This window comes from Calidris pugnax, unplaced genomic scaffold (assembly GCF_001431845.1).
Source record: "Calidris pugnax isolate Ruff unplaced genomic scaffold, ASM143184v1 scaffold107, whole genome shotgun sequence".
Lineage (NCBI taxonomy): Eukaryota > Metazoa > Chordata > Aves > Charadriiformes > Scolopacidae > Calidris > Calidris pugnax.
Genome location: NW_015090901.1, coordinates 1,992,353 through 2,006,432, shown reverse-complemented (window position 1 = coordinate 2,006,432; position 14,080 = coordinate 1,992,353). Strand labels below are relative to the sequence as shown.

The window sequence follows — 14,080 nt, the reverse complement described above, 5'->3', positions numbered from 1 at the left end:
TTTGTAGTTCAGTGAAGCACTCTACGGCTCTCGTGAGACATCAGACCTTCCAAAGGCAACTCGGAAAGGACAAGAAGGAACAGGGCTTTTATTCAAGGGTGTGTCGAAGCGTCTGGTGTGAACGTGGAAGAGGAGGGAGCTGTGGAAGGGTGTGTTTGGGCAAGGGGAGCCAACCAGCCCTAGAAGCACAGGGAGTGGCTTGGAGTGGGACTGTATAACGGGCAGGCGGAGATGGTTCACCCTCTGCCTGGACATGGTGCGGCAAAGCTTAGACTAGTGAACCTCCGTGCCGACTGCGCACCTACCAGCACGGATGGCTCCACAGACCGGCTCCACCGAGAAGAAGACGCGACCTGTTTCAGCCTTTCCCCAGCTTTTCACTTGGGAAGAGATCAGAATCCACAACGGCCGCGGTCAAGGTCGGGAGCAATGGCTGGTGATCGACAGGAAGGTTTACGATGTCACCACGTTCGCCAAACGGCACCCGGGAGGCAGCCGAGTTATCAGCCATTACGCTGGGCAAGACGCCACGGTAAGATCCAGGAGGAGGACAGTTGGAGGAAGGTGGTTCCATTTGTCAGGGCAGGATGGCTTGGTGGGACTTGGTGGCTTGGTGGGACTCCAGTGGAGGGTGCTTGTGATGGTGCGGTGCTTGATGAGATGACGCGGTGGACATGCCTGTGCCTTCTGTAACCCTTCTGGTTACCTTCAGGGCCGGTGACCTGCTATGCAAATTGTAAAGCCGTGTTTTGGTTCGTCACACACCCTGCTGTAAACAAAGGACTATCCATGCAGGTTGTCTTTGCCACCAGGCATGATGGGGCAAGCTGGCTTCCAGATGCCTGGAAAGTGTCTCTCTTGCCGCAGTGTGGAAGGCAAGAGGGTAGGAAACAATATGCTCAGCATGTTTTTTTACTTTAAAGGCTGTTCTTTCTGCATAACAGGGATGTGATTCGGCATAAGCAAACGATAATCAAAGATAGAGCAAAGGTAAACAGATGAGATGATAGATAAGGAGGAGATATTACCCAAACATAAAGTAATTTGGGGGGTCAGTGAAGCAAGAGAAAGGGGTACTCAAGGAAGTGATGCTATTTTGTACAGGGGATGGAAGAAAAAGAGAGTCTTGAGCAAAAAGGCTATTTCAAAGGAGCGGAAAAAAGAAATAAAATACAGGGAAAATGGCTGAGAAAGCAGCAGAATGACATTTGGCTGCGGAAGAGGAGGAAAAATTCTACAAATAATCACTATTTGAAAATAAATTTTCCAGAGGTTCCTGCAAAACGCTTTGATTTAGGGGATTTCTTTAAAATTCTTTGTTGCTTGTTGACAGAAATAATAATTCTAAGCAGATCTTGCAGACTGTTTGCTGAAAGCAGGTCCTGTGTTTCTGAATGGCCAGAAATATGTGCATTAGAAACATGACCAGGATTAGGGCATAAACTTGTGACGTGGTAGACCCAGATTTAATTCTTGTCATGACAAGGCTTTTTGACTTCTAGGAAGTTGCTTAGCCCAATTCCTCAGCTTTTGGTTTGTAAAATGGGATAGCGCTTCCAGACTGACAGTCCTCTGTCCTCTTCCAGGGATTTAATCCCAACCAGATGTGTGCAGAATATTTTTTGTGTCATGATCCCCCACATTGATTTCCAGAGCCTGCCATTGATTTCCAGTGGCTGCTCAGACACTGAGGATTTTGTTTGTATGGTCAGCCTCTGTACCTTTCTCCTGGAAAATTCACGGAGGACATGAGCTAAAGAAGAGTTTTAGTTTATCTGGAATTTCATCCTTTATTCCATAGTTTATAGTTGATTTTGAAACTGGCGTTTCAAATGGTTCTTGGACAGACTCTTTTGAGTCACTAGTGTTACCCAATACCCCAAAACACCCAATTAGCCTCAAAACTTACAGGGAACTGTAAGGTACGCCGTTTAGTCCTGCTGTGTATGGAGCTTCAGTTTATGATTCCTATGGCCCTAGTGTAATAAAGACAGGATTTTAAAAACATTGTCTAAGCATGGCAAAGACACACCTCAACCATTGACATGTTTTCCTGCTCCTGGGTCCCATCCTTAGGGCAGGGCTGCTGGCTGGAGCCTTCTAGGGAAGGACTATGCCGAAACAGGCAGATGAAAGAGCATGTTTCTCTCTGCAAAGAGTTTTTCATCAAACACTTTCATGTTTATTACCAGCCTCGCCCAAGCACTTTTATGAAATCTAGTTTCTTGAAACTCCTCCAGCTTCCTTGGGCCGAGCTCCAGCCGATGGCAGACGACTACAGGAGCGACCAAGGGGTCAAAAATCCAAAAGTCTCTGGACAAACGAAACTGGATGATGTATTATATCAAAGATCTGGGAAAAGTAGAGGCTCAGCACTTGGTGTTCGGTCTCATACCCTTTTCTTATCCCCTTCCTTTGTGTGTTTCTCAGGATGCCTTTGTAGCATTTCACAGTGATAAGTCTCTGGTGAACAAATACTTGAAGTCTCTGCTGATTGGGGAGTTGCCTCCGGATCAACCCAGCTTTGAATCCAACAAAAAAGTGAGTGTCCCAGAATCCAGCTGTGGGAATGGCTTGGGGTTCAGCACGGGAGGAGAAGGGAAACAAGAGCAGAAATAGTTTCTGAAGCAGCGTGCCTGACACCATGCCACGGGCTGGGTGGTGGGGATGCAGCAGGCAGTAGTTGTGCATGGAAGCATGGGCTGTCCCAGAATCACTAAATCCACACCTGGGTGTAAGGAATGAGCCCCACAGCCCAAAATTCTGTTCATTTCTTCCCGCTGTGATGTCTCAGTAAACACAGCCTGCCAGCAACTGGTTTTCCCCTGTCAAAGTGAAGCCAAGGTCTGTTGATCTCATGCTCATTTTTGCACAGAGATCCACCTGATAGAATATCTCCACTGGCTTCCATGGCTGCTTTGGGATCTCTGGGTCTTCTGTGTTACATTTTCAAAGTAGGCAGTGCATTAATACTCCCTTTACCCACAGAAATCACTTTTAGAGGATTTTCGTGAGCTGCGCTGCACTATTGAGAAGATGGGACTTCTGAGGCCAAATTACACCTTTTTCTTCCTGATTTTCCTCCACCTCCTGGTACTGGATGTGGCATCCTGGCTTGTGGTCTGGTACTTTGGGATATCCTTAGTGCCGTTCGTGATTGGCATGGCGTTCTTCACCACTGCTCAGGTAAGCTGCTGACAGCTCCTCAACACTGCAGGCTTGGTTGGTGCTTCCAGATGGAGAGGATTCATGAAACGTTCATACCCCAATCATTGCTCTGCTGCCTCCTCTTACATCCTGTAATCTGGCTGAAGACAGCAAGGACGTTCCATGTCACAATTTTTATTGCCTCCAGCAAATCTCGTTCTGCTGATAAGCTGCTCGATGGGGCTGGTGGGGTGTTGTGGAACTGGCAGTTTCACAAGGTGGGATGAGCTGATCTAATCACTTACCCCAGCAAAAGAGGGAACATTTCATTCTCACCTCCGCTTTCAGTTCCATGTTCCTGCACTTCACTGACTGATGGCTCTGGTGTTTACTGGCTCCTTTGTGAGCCATTTATACTCACTATTCCCAGATAGTTTTCTGTTGGTTTAGTAAACTGAATAATAGAAGGAGATGATACATGTCAGGGTCAGTCTAGGGAAGAAGGGAAGAGGACTTTGCAACTCTCAGGATTTTCTTAGCAGCACTGAAACGTTAGGTTTGCTCAGACATCCATGGAACAAGTACAAAGTCACTCATTTTTTAAAATAATCTGTTCTATTTGCCTAATATCTGCTAAGGCAGATATTCCTCCAAGAGCATTCTTGTATTTCCATGGCAATATGAAATGCAATGAAGCTATGGATTTGGAAATTCGTGCACTTTCTAGCTGATTACTTGGAAATTATATCTTTGCAATGGGAGCAGAAGACTTCCATGCTGTAGCAGTCATATTAATTGTAGTGATGCTTTGCTGCTTTCCCTTTAGCTGCTACAATAAAATCAGTATCTGGTATTGAGCTTTAATGGACAGTAGCCTGGAAGGAAGTTCTCAGCACTGAACATGTAAGACAGCAGGTTGAGTTTCTTCCCCAAACCAGAAGGAAGATGCACTCACACTATGAAGTTACAGAGACTCCCAAAGCAAATCAATGCAATGCCACTGTCGCTCTGTTACCTCAGTTGCCCTTTTGTCTTCCAGATCCAGATGGGCTGGTTCCAACATGATCTTGGGCACTGCTCTGTCTTCAGGAAGCCTAAATGGAATCGACTTCTGCAGATCATTGTGATAAATGTTCTGAAGGTAATTGCCTTATTGTGGGAATTTTCTCCGGGGCTAATCTGGACTACGCAACAAATGGGAGTGTCCATAGATTCAATCAATATTGCCTTTGAGGGAAGCGTAGTGCAGCCATCACTAATAGATCGATAAATAGGGATGTAATTGCTGATACTGTTTGAGTTTGAATCCCTGGTCTTTAACTTCTCCTACAGGGGTTACCTGCCAGCTGGTGGAACCACCTGCACAACCAGCACCATGCCAAACCCAACTGCTTCCGCAAAGACCCCGACCTCAACATGCACCCTCTCCTCTTCAGCTTGGGAAAGACACTCTCCGTGGAGGTGAGCGAGGGGATGGCTGGAAAAGCAAAGATTTCAAAGACAGAAAGCTGTAGAGTGAGGTGTAACCATAACCCAGGTTGTGCCGTCCTGCATAAACTCCTGGTCATTTCCAAAGTGTTCCAAGGTTGGAGAGTCTCGTACCAACTGGTTATCATGATGCTTAGGCACCAGCTCCTGAGAAGCAAAGTCTTAAAATCAGTGCTTAAGTTCTCTGAGCTGCTAGAAGAGCAGGGTGAGCACCTTGAAGGCAGGCCAAGGAATGAGTCAGTCCACTTGCAATAGCGTTAGATGTTCTTAGTGATCCTGTAGATACTGAGTCAGATGTTCCCTCTGGGAACATACCTCTCCTTTTGGCTGTGGGAGCTGTTTGGCACCTAAATCCTTCAGGACCAGTATAGCTGCTATGCAGAAAACACAGGCGTAGCAAATTATTTCTTAATCACAAATGTTATGGCTTTCATAAAAATAAAAAACATGAGCAGGCCCTCTCTTTATCCTTATGATTTCTGATATCATCAGGATAGGCAAGGTCTCTTCAGCCTTTTCTTTCCTTCGCAATTCTTTTTACTCATGGGGTGATGAAACGGCCTCTTTACTAGATAACCAGCCTCTTAAAACAAGGTCTCACTCTCCTTTAGCTGGTAATAAGAAAAGCAATCACAGCTCTCCAAGGCATGTGGAAAATTCCAGCCCTGCTGTCTCAGAAAGACTCCTGCAAAGAGTGTTTGTACAAAACGCTTATTCATAGAAAACTGAGCTGTTACTGAGAAGGATTTTGTCAATGGTCTTCTGAAAGATCTCTCATGGCTATACATATATTATATATATTTTATGGCTGAAAGATCATGGCTATATATTAGGATGAGCATCTAGGGTGGGGTGGCTGCGCCAGATGGGGTTTGATGGAAGTGCAAATGTAGGAAATTAGTTCTCATGTCTTCCTGCTTTTTAGCAGAAAAGAGTCAGGATGAGTGACTGAGTCAGTGGATGAGCAAAATGGATTTCAGGGGTTTCATTTAGTCCAGTTCATTTGGTTTGTTTCAGTTTTGATCCAATGAAGGTTTCTTTGAGGATTTTTTCTCAGTAATAAGGGAGCTCTGGAAATAGCTCGCTTTATCTCCTTATTATTTTGTCCTTTGAAGAATCATAGACTACAAAATTTGCACATTAAGTTAAGAATTCTTTTGAGAAAATAGTGAAAAACTAAACTGTGAAGAAATAAACTTATTGTCCTTTTTGTAAATTTTTCATCTCTTTGCTGTTTCATGCACCTGAAAGCAAAGTATCCTTATAGAGTATTTACTACTTTGGTCTCATAGAAATCCAGTTACAGTAATTTTAGGATAGTATCCAAAGGCTTATTTAATTTCTGACCACTGTCTCCTTTATTAATTTGAGATGTCTGCATCCCATCTAATCTGATACAGAAATTCAGATGTAGTTTTCACATCAAACACATCCCGCATTCATCACCCACCAAGTTTTCTGTCTTGGTTTTCACGTTAATAACCTGTTCCTCCCTGAGTACCCATAGTCTCAGCACTCTGTGATGAATACATGGAATTGGTTGGATTGGACTTTCATTACCACCACTAGAAACTTTTCCTACAAAATTCAAATGACTTGTGAGCATTTTTGTGATTTTTGACCATTTTTGTATGAGTTTTAGAACTCTCCTAAAAAATGTCTCTCTTCTGACGTCAGCATAACATTGATCCCTGGATACAGAGCTGAAATGAAATCTGTTTCGCTTCACTACTTTGGAACTTCAGTACCTGCTTTTCAAGAAGAGGGTTGAATTAGAGAGATTAAGAGGTAGTTCTCAATTTTTTTAATTAGCCAGGAATCAGAAATGCTTTATGAAGATTCTCAGGTCTCCAACTGGACCGTTACAATGTCTTTTCATTTTTCAGCTTGGAAAAAAGAAGAAGAAGTTCATGCCTTACCATTATCAGCACAAGTATTTCATCTGTGAGTATCCCCACTTCCTTGTAGGGCTGTAGGAACTTCACCTACAAATCATGACTGTGTCTCCTCCCCAAAATAAAGGATGTAAAGCTCATCCCATTGAAGTGACAGCTTCAAGAAGCTTCCTTCACATTAAAGAAGGTTCAAGTGAAGAAGAATTGTCCCTTATGTCTCAGCGAGGATTATGTGATGTTAGGTACTAGCTAGGGGTGAATCAAGGGTGAGGAAGAAAGGGGTGGGAAAGAAATGAAGAAGTGGTGAGATGAAAAGAGGAAGAGATTATGTGGACACATGAAAATTAGTGTAAATGGAAGACAGCAATTTCTCTTCCATTGGAAAGAAGAGTCTTTCTTCTTACAGAAGAATATTCTGTAAGATTTATGACGCAAGATTTTGTAAACGTCTCTCTGTTTTCTTTCTCCCCTTCAGTATTGGCCCCACTTGCTCTCGTGCCCTTCTTCCAGCTGTCTATATTCTACTTTGCAATCAAGAGGAAAAAGTGGTTGGTAAGCACTACTTGCATTGTCTAGAAGACTTTAAAAAAAGGTCATCACTCTGTGGCTACATTAACCTTCACCTCAGGGAATTATGGGGTTTAAGATAGAAAAGGACATTTCTAAACTTGCTGCAACAGGAATGTAGTCACAGGGTCCAGGGAAAGATATTTATAAGAGGCTTTTTAGCCTCTTAGCAGCTGAATAAAAGTTAACAGAGAACTATCAAATGTAGGCAGATGTGATTACGGGGCTGTTTGCTGGTCTTTAATTGCTGATGGTAAAATGTGTGCTGTGGGAATAGTTCAGGGTACACTCAACTTAGGGCAGAATGGTGGTGAGGAACTTACTCTTTGTAAATAAGAGATCAATAAATAAAAACATTTTTTATGCTGCAGTAAAGGGGAGAGGAGGGAGTAGAGGGAATTCATCAACAAACGCTAATTTTCATCTTTTTTTTTTTCTCTTGTTTTGTTTTGGCTTGTTTTGTTTTTCTACAGGACTTGTTATTGGTTGTGTCTTTCAACATCCGAGTCTGTCTCATGTATATTCCTTTAATGGGATTTAACAACTTCATGGTGTACTACTGGCTGTCCAGGTAACACACTACATACCCAGAGTCCCCATGAGTAATATTTGTAAACAGTATTAAGCTTCAATGGAAATAGACGAAAACCAGTCCTACTCACTACAATTTGCTCAGAAATAACTAGTCAGCCAAGAAGAAACAGTATAACTTCAGGGTGGTGGTGGTGGTGGCTGCTCAGGGACATCTGCAACCACAAATTAAGTCCTTCTTAAAGGAAACTCCAGAAGTTAGGAGGCAAAGGGGTGGAATAAAAATCCTGAATTACGTAAAAGTGCTCTTTTACTTAAGATGAGACTCAGGAAAGTGTTGTAATGGTAAGCTTGGATGGGAATAGAGATACGATAAGAGTTTCTGTGTTTATCTGCCCAGGTATCTAGAGAGTACCTGGTTCATTTGGGTGTCGCAGATGAATCACATTCCAATGGATATTGATTATGATAAGAACAAAGACTGGGTATCTACTCAGGTGAGAATCTCCTTACTTATGGAAAAGTGGGTCTGCAGTTCTGAATTATAGGACGATGCCAACGTTGTTCTTCTCTTAGCTTTATTTATTAATGTTAATAATTTATTTATTTATGTTAATGAGGGTTGTCCTTGCTGTTTGTTAAATAGCCATGCATTTCTGTAGCAGTCAAAACATTTTAAATTTCAGTTGGAAAACAGGACATCAAAATTAAAAAAAAAAACCAAACACCACAACTATTTTTAAATACAATTTTACTCTCATCTATACTGCCTCCAGCAATACAATACCACATAGTGGCTTGTAAGCATTTTTCCTTATATTAAGGAAATATATATTAAGCCTGGTATTCAGCTGACCAAATCTGGATGTCTACATCTGAACACCTGCTACATTCATTGGAGAGAAAGAGCCATTTCTAGAGCATGATTCATCTTACTCTGAAATAGACATCTAAATCAGCTCAGATGAACAGCACCGTAAAATTTTCCAATTTTCTCCAGTGACCCTAAAGTCATGAGCTCAGTTGCAGATTTCAAACTAAAAGGGTCTAAATTAGGTGAGATGAAGTCCATGTACACAAATGTTTGTTGGCATACTTTTGCATCTGACTCCACTTGTACTAGTTGGAGGAAAACCAGAAGAATGTTTTTTGTTTCTTTATTGGGCATCTTTTTCCGTCCAAGTGCAAGATGTGAGGAGAACCTCAAAAGAATCACAGCTGGGGTTATGTGCAAGGCAGTGAAGAAGCTTTTCTGTCTGAGCAAAGAGCTAGCTAAATTCATGTATTTCAACAACCCATTTCAATCTAGACTTTGTTTCATTCTTCAGGGCAATGATGGCTATAATCCCTGATGCTAGACTACCTTTTATGCTAGATGAGGGTGGGTAATGATTGCTGGGGTTGAATTATAAGACTTTCAGAAAAATTAAAACTAAATCATGTATTTCTTTGGTCCTTTTTTCTCCCAGCTCCATGCAACATGCAATGTGAACCAATCCTTTTTCAATGACTGGTTTACCGGGCACTTGAACTTCCAAATTGAGCACCAGTGAGTATGACTGTGGAGAGAAGAGTGGGAATAATATGGGTCACTTAAAAGTGAGAAAAGCCATGTAGTCTCATGAAACCATCTCAGGAGACGCTTTGCTCTCCTTTTGGGGAAGGGCAGGGAAATATTTAGAACAGATGGAACAGAAAGTGGTGCAAGCAAAGTCTTACAACAACTCTCTCTCTCTCAATTCTCCAGCCTTTTCCCCACAATGCCTCGACACAACTACTGGAAGGCAGCTCCTCTGGTGAAAGCCCTCTGTGATAAGCATGGCATTGAGTATAAAAGCAAGACGCTACTGACAGCCTTTGTAGATATCTTGCAGTAAGTATCAATTAACAAGAAAGTTTTGCACTGCGATAGCACACAAGGGAGGGACAGAGGCAACCATTTTGAATCAATATCCATGGAGAGATCAAACCTAGAGTTTATTTAAGTTTTTCTAAAAGCACTTTCATTTTCAAAAATTTCCAAAGTTTCAAAGATACATTTTTTTCTTCTTTAAATCCTCTCAGCTCATTCTCTGTAGTCAGACTTTGCTATGAGATGTCCATGCATTTTTTAAATCCATTTTTTCCATTTACTTCTTTCTACATCTAAATTACAGTTTGCTTCGCATGAAGTTGAATATTGTCTCCCCATAAGTGATTTTTTACTTTTCTGTTCCTGCAGTTCACTGAAGGATTCTGGGGAGCACTGGCTTGAAGCATATCTGCATGGATAGAAACTGGCAAGTCTCAAATGGAACCTCTTTACCAGACAATGGCTGCAAAGAGTCAGCACAGACCATCAGTGTGTTTGTGTCTTCTGGTATAGAAACATGGGAAGTGGTCAAAGCTAATTTCAGTAAGAATGGGTGGGAAAGTGGGTTAAAGATATGTTTTTTTTCTTGTTCCCAGCCATGAACCTCTATTTTTCCTGCTCTCAAACTCAGCATTTAGAGGTGTGAGGAACTGGGCCTTCAAAACAGGGAGAAGTAGCTCTTGATAAATCTTGAATCAGCTTGATTGGTTTACTTCATTGGAGGTGCCAGCTCATTGCTTATGGAAAAAGTTTGAAAGGAAATTCTTCATAGAGTCATAGAATCATAGAATGGTTTGGGTTGGAAGGAAACTTTGAAGATCATCTCATCCAAACCCCTGCTCAAAGCCCCATCCATGCTGGCCTTGAACACTTCCAGAGATGCAGTATCCATGACTTCTCTGGACAACCTGTGCCAGGGTCTCATCACCCTCACAGTCAATAATTTCTTCCTTATATCTCATCTAAATCTACTCTCCTCTGCTTAAAAACATTGGCCCCTGTCCTATTGCTACAAGTCCTTGATAAAAGTCTCTCTCCATCTTTCTTATAAGCCCTCTTTCAGTATTGAAAGCCCACAATAAGGTCTCCTTCCTGGTATTTTTGGCTCAGTGGATTGTTGAAAATGGATAGAACAGAGCAAACTGCAGGAAGTCAGGACATATTAGGTCAGGGGGGATCTTTAGAGGATATTCTAGAGTAGATAATATAAGTGTGCAAAGAACAAGATGGCCTGGGGTATGTCCCCATCGCTATTGATCCTATGTACAGTACTTGCTCTAACTTTCTGATGCAGACTGAAGGAGTAGGTCCAGCCTGCAAGGGTATTTAGGGTACACTTGCTTTTATTGAGTTCTCTCTATATTAATTTTTATCTAAATTCTTGCTTCCTGGTGATTCCCAGGACCTGTGGGCACCTACGTTGGTTATTAAGGCAACGAAGTACACTTGTGGTTCTGTTCCTCTATCCAGAAAAGGAATTAAATCATACCTAATTCTGCCATCCCATACAGGCCTCTTTGGGTCTTGCAAACTTTTCTTCTCTTTTGGCATTCCCAGGAACCAGCTCCTTTCCTGGAACTCTCTCTTACAGATTTTGTACCTGGTACTTAGCTTTTTGGCTCCAGGAAGGACATAGCCTCTCCCTGCTAATGGTCAAGACAGTTTCTGCTAGTGGAAAGTGTAATGACCATTTGTGTAGAGGCACAGTAGCTCTCCAAGACCACCAGAATTCTTCTATTGGTCTTTGAGAGAGCCAAACAAGTGAAGAAACTCAGAGTGGGCCTCTAGCAGAATATCTTCACTGAAAGTGCTTTAAACCTTATGGGAAAGGTAAACTGTAAATGAGGAGAGATGGGCATCAAATAATAGACGAAAGAAATAGAGGATGTACGGAGGAACAAGGAGATATGTAGGTATTAATTAATAGCAGGGGAAAAAAAGAAGGGAAAAAAAGCTGAGTGGTGATACTATGGTCATTTGGAAAAGCTAGAATACAGGAAAAAAAAAAGAGAAATTATAAGAATATCAATAAAAGCTCCTCTTCATGATTTTTGGATTGAAAGTCAATCCCTGTTTTGGAAAGAGCGTATGACCTCTGGTTAATCTTGCTGATTTTGCAAAGGAATGATGATTCAATGATGACATTTTCTAATAAGATTTATAGCCAATATACTCCATTCTGAAGCAGCTGACCCGTACTGGCAAAACCTGTATTGTACTGTATTTCACCGAGCTGACCTAAGACCATAAAGGTAGTCTGTAATGGCAAATAAGTTGAAAATTTGTACATAAGAGCAAAGAATGTGTAGAAGAAAAGTGGTTCTTCTCCTCTGCTGTTCACATCCAGAAGTCTATGCCCCAGCTTTAGGTGGAAAAACCACCCAAAGGAGAAAAACATGAAAGATCTGAAAGTGAGATAACAGCACGAACAGTGTGACCCATCTACAACCTGCTGATGAGCAACTTAGATGTATTACAAGCTACAGACAACAATAACAGCCTTCCTCTAGGTAACCAATAACACCAAGGCTAACACACAAAAGCAGAAGGAGTTTGGACTTTTCTTTTTTGCCTTTGTTTTTTAAGAACATCTCCATTTATTCTTTTTATTTATATTTTTTGTGTGTTTGTGCAGGTACTAATAACACTGTTCTGCTTATTTCCAAATAATAGCTGGCAGATGTCATTGAAAAAGATCCTGTTTAAAAAAAGTAGTTATTCAAAAACTGCTTTGAATGTAATTTAAAAATCCCTTCTAACTAGTACCCAGAACAATTTGGTGTTCCCAAATCCAATGTTGGTTAGAATGGTGAGATCCACAATTATGTGGAATAATAGTAACATTTTATAAGTATTAAAGTGAAAGCATGTCTTAAGGTGAATGCAGAGATTTCAGTATAGAATGCTCTATTTCGTAATACATGAAGACATTTTAAAATGGATGTCTTGGTGAAGGTAATATAAATATTAAGGATTCCTACCTTTTTTTGCTAGTGAGACTTGAAAGCTGTGCTGATTAGATCCTAAGTCTCACTGAAATCCTTTAAATACAAGACTGACACAAAATGGTACTTTCTGGTGTCAGTGTCACAAATCAAGCTGATTATTTCTTGCCCTTAGTTAGCATTCTACTCATGTGAAAGTAGTAATTTATTGAGTCTGTCTTTTTGAAACCTCATTTTAATTAAAATGTTTCTGTTTCTTTAATTGATTCAAAAGCCTGCTCTGTGTGAATATTAATTTATTTCTTTATGTGTTTCATAAAGGTTATTAACGATTCAGCTGATTTACCTTTGTCAAATTCTAACACGGTTCACAAACTTCAAGGGGTGAGGGTGAGAAGCTGCCAAGCCACTTCGTTCCGTCTTCGCAGTAATACTGAGATCTCTCATAGTCTGATCTTAATGAGTAATAATTGCAAATTGCTCCAGCTGTAACACTGGTGTAGAAGGAGAATAAGTGTGCTCAGTGAGAGTTTGTTCAACAGAAAGCTTCAACATGACAGAGACTAAGAAGATTGAAATATGGGTTTTGTGCTTAAAGTCTTCTGGAGGCTGTCATCCTATGCATCATGTTTTCCTGTAATTTTCCCTGAAAGAAAGCATATGTAATCTGGAATACCTGGAAGAAACAAGGAAATGAAGGAAAGAGTTTGCAGGATCCTGTTGTATTACAGAGCTCTAGTATTTTCCTTTCACTTCTCAGCTTTTCTCTCACCCTCCTCCTGGATAATTTTAATCATTGCCTCCTTTAAATCTTTTCCAAATGGGTTTCCACCAACCTTTTCCTCACCTTCAACTCATGGATATTTCCTATCTCCTCGTGATCAGACTCAAGGCTTTCTACCCTGAAAAGGTTCTCTGAAAGATTTGAAGGATGCTGGCTGGGTGGCAGTTTGTATGGATAAGTCATGTCAACGAACCTGCAACAAATATACTTTCACAGCAAAAAAGAGAGTAGAGAGCTTTGGGGATAAGGACAAGCTTAGCTTAACAAAGCTTCTTTCAAGATGAAGGGAGGCACACATGGTTACGTCCCCTCTCCTAAATTTGTGTCTTCGCTTTTGTTCTTCACTCAGGCTCTAGATCTCGGGATGCAACTGGGTAAGATGGTTCGGGTGGATGCAGGCTGGAAGAATTTAGAAATGGAAAGAACAATCCCCGTTTCTACTGACGTCTTGCTCTGTGTGGCAGGACCCTCTCTCCTCCCACCAAAGGGAAAACCCCTATAAGACTTGATTCTTCTTCCCACTCGCCCCTGCAAAAAACTGCTGTAGTTCTTCAGCGTTATTGCATAAACTCTTAAATAATTGATTGGTGGCCAACTCATTTGTCGCTTGACATGAAGGAAATTACAATGTGTATATGTATATAATGTATATCCATTAACAGTCAATCAGAAATAGAAGCAATACCTACAATGCAGTCTGACCACACAGGTGGCTATATTCCAGTTTACCACCTAAAATGCCTTTTCTTTTGGTGTTGCCTTCAGCTGGCTCAGTAGGTGTGTTCTGCTGTTACTCTAAAGCTCTTTAAATGCTGAGCTGTGCTCCTGTGCGTGTACAGAACTGCCCCGGTCTGAGCAATTTTCATCTTAT

The 14,080-nt window shown here is 41.4% G+C and overlaps 1 protein-coding gene across 1 annotated transcript; it reads left to right on the top strand.

Annotated features, from left to right (window-relative positions):
• Positions 1-313: 313 nt before the first annotated feature.
• On the top strand, positions 314-10,175 carry LOC106892011 (fatty acid desaturase 1-like). The gene is made up of 12 exons (XM_014948876.1): positions 314-532; positions 2,431-2,541; positions 2,989-3,186; positions 4,187-4,288; positions 4,480-4,608; positions 6,522-6,579; positions 7,006-7,082; positions 7,571-7,668; positions 8,029-8,125; positions 9,098-9,177; positions 9,376-9,501; positions 9,850-10,175. The coding sequence occupies exons 1-12, from the start codon at positions 314-316 to the stop codon at positions 9,899-9,901; spliced, it is 1,347 nt and encodes a 448-aa protein (XP_014804362.1). The 3' UTR covers positions 9,902-10,175.
• Positions 10,176-14,080: the final 3,905 nt, after the last annotated feature.